Raw genomic sequence first — 6,039 nt, forward strand, 5'->3', positions numbered from 1 at the left:
GTAGGGCAGGGATACCTCAAAAACAAGCAAGATACTGGCCCTCGAGGACTGGAGTTTGACACCCCTGCTCTACAGGCTCAAATGCCAAATGGACTTCCAGTGTGTTTCAAAAGATGTGCTCAAGATTCAAATTTGGCAGATACAGCAGATATAGATTTGAATATAAAGATATATATATTGTATATAAAGATGAACACAGAACCTAAAGATTCCCATTACCTTTTGTATAGGTCAAATTGTAAGGTTTGGTATGGTAGTCCAGTTGCCATCGACCTGTTGGAAGCCTCACAACTTTCTGAGAACCTTCATACACTCCCTGACCATTTAAAGTCAGACTGACATTAACACTGCATTGAACCACTGTGGGGGTTTGAGGCTGATACTGCAAACACATCCAGTTGATCCAACCCAACATTTGCCAACAATAGAACATCATATCCCAACACACTGGACAGACTGAGCAGGTAGACTGCACGCACACCGGTAGGTCATTCTTGACTATCAGCAACAGAATCGTGCTTATTTAAAATGTTTGTTCTGGGTTGTTGGGTACAGGGTCTCAGTCGAGCCTGTTATATTCCACCAACTACTACTACTGATACTTGAACTATCAAGTATCAGAAGCTGATATTGAATCTACTGAGTCTTGTAACATTTTTAATCTTTGGACCACAAATTTGTCATCAAATATTTTGAGCGTATCCTAAAGTGCAAACAAATAAAACAATTTTAATAATAATGGATTGGGTTTATATAGCGCTTTACAATGCCACTATTCATTCACTCTCGCATTAACACACTGGTGGAGGCAAGCTACAGCTGTAGCCACAGCTGCCCTGGGGCAGACTGACAGAAGCGAGGCTGCCATATTGCGCCATCGGCCCCTCTGGCCAATACCAGTAGGTGGCAGGTGAAGTGTCTTGCCCAAGGACACAACGACCAGGACAGAGAGCCCGGGGATGGAACCGGCGACCTTCCGGTTACAGATGCACTTCCCAACCTCCTGTTCTATGGTCGCCATCATATAGACAGCACGTCAAATGACAGGTCCTGAGCTTAGATCACCCAATAATCCCTGAACTCTACCCAGTTTAGTTAAAAGCCCCCCAGGTATTTATTATTTGCTTTTAGATGAAATTTCTTTCTTTTCTAATGTAAAAGCAAACAGATGGAATGAATTGTGGGCTCACTGTTGGTCAATCTTTGATTTGATCCTTACATCAAGTCTCTTTTTTCTTGTTTTTTGTTTTTAAGTGGTTTGAGTCTTAGCAATGACAAAGAAGTCCATTAAGTAGCATTGTGTTTAATACTAGACTACATTAACCAGAAAAACTACCACAACAATCCTTAAGTGTATGCATATGCACAAAGTAAGCTGCTGTGAAGCCAGCAATGATTCTAAAGGTATGTCTACTAACTGTTGCCACAAGAGGTCATCCTGAATGGCTATTTATGTTTACTTAAGCCACGGGCGTCCAACTCCAGGCCTTGAGGGCAGGTGTCCTGCAGGTTTTAGATATCAGCCTGGGCCAACACACCCGAATCAAATGATTAGTTTATTACCAGGCCTCTGGATATCTTCAAGACATGCTGAGGAGGTAATTCACCTGACAACCTTTAAATCTCTGGCATGTCTCTGGCATGTTGGACTCACCGTGTACCTCCCGGATTGGATCTTCAGTCTGGCTTCTGTAGCAATAACCCATTCCACCTCAGCCCCCTTATATTTTTAATGCAGTGCTAACCTCAGTCTTATAGCCTGCTAAGAGAAGTAAACCATGAGAAAACCCTAGTGAGATAAGATGCATTTTAACAGTGTTTCAGAGAGGAGTTATGCCTTATACCACAGAGCGATGCTCTCCACATATATACACAGCGCTCGGCTGTATGCGCCTCTTTGTGTTGCCTGGCAGCTGAGGAAGAAACTTGAAATATTTGGGCATCAGATCGAGGCAGGCGTCGCGGAACTTCTTGATCCGCCAGTAGTAAATAAGAGGGTTGAGGGCTGACTTGAGGTAGCACAACCACAAGACCCATGTGCTGATTTGAAAAAAGCTGTCTTTGCGGTAGAACCTGTCACTGAAGGTAGTTACCAAGCTGAAGGCAGTGAAGGGTGCCCAGCACGCTGTAAACACGGAGAAGAGGATGAGGATGGTGGTGAAGGCACGGGTCTTGAAGCTCATGTCTATGTTCATCTTGAAGGGCTTCTGAAGGCTGAGGAGGCCCAGTTTGCTGGCCTGGCTCAGACAGACGCTGTCTGTGTGGCTACGGATGCGAATGGCATTGTGGCGGATGGTGTTGAGGATGCCCATGAATGTGTATAGCATGACTGTGAAAGGCAAGAAGAAAAAAACTAGCGTTAATATCAACACATAGGCGTGGTAACCAGGATCACTGCTGTAGCCAAATATACACTGAGGAGCTCTGGGTGGGATCTGTAAGGGAGGTGAGCCAACAGCTAGAGGGAAAGTGAAAATGAACGAGAGTCCCCATGTGACCACTATGAGCAGCTTGGCTCTCTGTGGGCTCAGCTTATCTTGCTTCTGGACAATAATAAGAAAACGATCAATGCTTATTATAAGCAGTACAGCTGCTCCTTCCATAACAAAAAACCAAAAGAGCATGGCGGAAACCCGACAGAAAACATCTCCAAAAATCCAGTTGGTGGTCACCACAGTAACCAGAGCAAAGGGCATGTTCAAGATGGCCAGCATCATGTCCGCAAATGCCAGACTAGCCAGCAGAATGTTGATGGCTGAACGCATGGCAGATCTCTGGTACACCATCAGGCACACCACTATGTTTCCTGACAGCGCCACTAAAAGGATGGCTGCCATGACAAAGCAGAAGAAGATCTGCAGAGGTAGGCCAATGCCTTGCTGGATTTCCAGAGCATTTGCCGTTGGGGTGACCGGCTCCGAGGGAGACCCGGAGCCCAGGGAAACGTTTGCCACAGAGAGGTCTTCCATTGGTAGCCTCTCAGAAAGGTTCAGCAACCTCGTAACGACGCAGCAGAAACGGCTGTTAATGTCCCCTGTATCCAGGAGGGGAACAGTAGTGGAGAGAACCATGCTTCTCCAGGGTGAGCAGGCATCATTGCAGGAGAGTTCACATAAAATCTGATGGCAGACATGCAGATATCATCTCCCCAAGGCCACACGGCACCATCTTCATGGTAGCAAGACCCTAAGACAAAAATAAAAATATGTTAGAATTCCATTATGTATTATTGTAGGGTCTACCTTACAATCAGTTTGTGGAGAGCAGATTTCCGTGTTTAAGGATAACAATTTGAGTTGTCACTACCAGACTAAACTCAACTTGACCGATGCAGAGGGTCAATGGTTTAGAGAATACCAATTTTCCTATTTGCATATTACACCATACAGCTACAGGATATAACTATTCTGTCTTAGCACGAGACGCCTATTCATTTTCTATTTAAAAACACACTTAACAACACTTCCGTCAATGTATGATGTGTCAGAAAGGACGCTGAAACAGAAACAAGGTTGCCATGTTTGGTACAATAGTGATCCTTCACGACTGGAAAACTACAATCAACTGAGGCGTGGAGTGGACAAATGCATTGATTTCCAGCAACAAATAATTAAAAAGTTGAGCAGGACTCGTGGGTATAAGTGTGTATGAGTTACACACTTTAAAAGTTTAAGGAAGTGGACAAAATTTGGCTGTAAAAAATTAATGGCAAGTGCTCCCACATAGTTTGAACAAGCTGAAAAATCCAAAAGTATTTTGAAATAATATGAAAAATTTGAACAAAGCTCCAAGAACACAGAGTCCCGAAAGATTTCATGATACTGTAAATTGGGGTAATAAAATAGGATGTTTCTGCCAAACGATTGGTACCTGAATAAAATATGACTCATTTCAGTTTTTTTAAGCAATCAAAAACACAGAGCCTTACTGTTTTAGAACAACAGACCAACACCATGACGGAAATCTTTACAAAACAGAGGATGAATTTCTCACAAAGACCTTTTTACAAAACTGAAACTAAAATGTCAAAGTTTACTAGACAAAAATAAAATTCAATGAGCAACTGTTTTCTTTTTCATCATTTTGTTAAGTGTGTCTGATTGTATCTTGCCCCCAACCATATACCTATTAAACTAATTACATCTTTGAAATAAATAGCATAAAGTTTATTTTTCAGTATACAGAATTAAGCCACATTTAAAAGTGGAATACAGAAAGACAAATCTGTCTCCAAACAGAAACACATTGTCTGGTGTGTTTGGCTAAGCTGTGATAAGAAATCCTATTCGAATTTTTTTTTTACCCCTGAGAGTGACAGAAAGCTAGTGCTCAACCGGACACAAGGCAAATACTGCAATAAAAACCCTTATCACTAGTATAAACACTGGAGGCATTGCAGGCAGGCCAGCTGGTATTATTACAATAGGCAGCAAATTGCAGATATAATAAATGGGCAGCACCAGAGAGTCCATTTGTTAATAGGATAACTTTCCACACAAATTAAGCTTTTTAGTATTTTAGTCCTGTGTGGGTGTAAAAAAATAAATAAATATCAAACCAGTGTAATTATGAGCAATTACTGTGACAACACTGCATTTAAGCCTGTTAGAGGGATCTGTACTTTAGCTGTGCTGCTGTGATACTAGGATATGCAGCCATTTGACAGATAGCGCCATCTCTTCAGCACACCGGAGGAGACAAAAACCTACAATGCAAAAATAAACGGCAGTGAAATCGGGCAGAGTTTGCTTTGTTCATATGCTGATGACAAGCTTATTGTCTAACACAATTTCCACAAGGAGAGCAAGGAGCAGCCGGTTTAGTCTTCTTGGCCCAGTTCCCACTTCATTAACTCTGCATTCAGTGAGGTAGACTGCAGCATGTCGGCCTCAACAGGTAGGGTAGTGTTCGCTGCTTTTGGGTGCAATGACCTACAATGTTAAAAGAGCCACTCCAGTCTCCCAGCAGTCAAGTGATCCTGCATAGGAAATGAATGATCAGGTACTTGGTGTTCTGAACGACAGGGAAATGTTTAAATAACTGCAGAGGCCCTGCAATTATGTAATGAGAATATGCTTACAGCTTTTCACACATCTTGTAACCTTGAATCGCTCAGAGGGAAAAAGATTTGTTGGGAAACTGCCCAGTGAGCTCACGATGGTGCTCGTGATGTTACTGGGAGGTGCCAGTTTTAACGCAATAATAGCTAGTTCAAATACCGTGTTTATTTCAAATATACTGTTAAACACTGGTGTGTCTGTGAGAGAAATACCAGTGTTTCCCCTCACATAGCATTATTTGGACAGGCTGCTGAGTTATACGATCACCCACCCGTGTATGTTTGAAGAGTTACTTAAAAATTCTAATCTAGAGATAATGCAACGTGTGCTGGATTAAGTAGAGGACAATCCCTTGCTATTATTTCAAAGTTCAGTTGCTGCTTGCCAGTTAGCTCCTGCCCTTCCCTGTGTCATGCTTCCCTCCTGCCTGTACTCTAACAGTTGGTAATCTCTGCAGTCTTATAAATGTTGCTCCGATGTCCTTGAAATGAAGCAGCTACAGAGAGGAGGGTAGACAGAAACCTGCGACCCAGGGCTCTCGTGTATAACCTTGTTTTTAGGTACCTTTGAACATTTCACACTGATTTTTTCCCACTGATATCATGCCTTGATACAAATGACTCATGGCTTTAATTTCCCATACCATCTACCTTTGCTTAATTTGTAACTAAGCATAGACTTTGCAGCAGATTGTACACAACGGTGTGAAAGGGTTACAGGGAGCACTTTAAAGTAGTCGTATGAGATATTACTTTTAAAATAAAAACTACAGACTGTGGAGAGCAGGGACTCTAACTTAAAGAGCTCTTGCACAGTAGTGAAAGCACAAGTGGAAGGAATGTTACCACAGATCCATTTAGTACATTCGTTTTCCGAGGATCTAGCAGAGATGTTGTGATTCACAAGATATCAATGTTGTCAATAGTCAATGGTGCAATAGACCTCAATACTTGAAATGTGCAATTCACTTGTATTTTTT

At 42.3% G+C, this 6,039-nt stretch overlaps 1 protein-coding gene across 2 annotated transcripts in view; it reads right to left on the reverse strand.

The window, feature by feature from the left end:
- Nucleotides 1-878: 878 nt before the first annotated feature.
- The window catches only part of gpr63 (G protein-coupled receptor 63), a 16,885-nt gene continuing 11,724 nt past the window's right edge, over nt 879-6,039 (reverse strand). For both annotated transcript variants that reach the window (XM_005931026.3, XM_005931025.3), the window contains exon 2: nt 879-3,186. In XM_005931026.3, the coding sequence (XP_005931088.1) occupies nt 1,839-3,071 (1,233 nt within the window). In that variant the 5' untranslated portion in view covers nt 3,072-3,186 and the 3' untranslated portion in view covers nt 879-1,838. The remainder of the gene's footprint in view (nt 3,187-6,039) is intronic.

Source organism: Haplochromis burtoni, unplaced genomic scaffold (assembly GCF_018398535.1).
Source record: "Haplochromis burtoni strain Fernald_Lab_line unplaced genomic scaffold, NCSU_Asbu1 Contig_103, whole genome shotgun sequence".
NCBI classification, from domain to species: Eukaryota; Metazoa; Chordata; class Actinopteri; order Cichliformes; family Cichlidae; genus Haplochromis; species Haplochromis burtoni.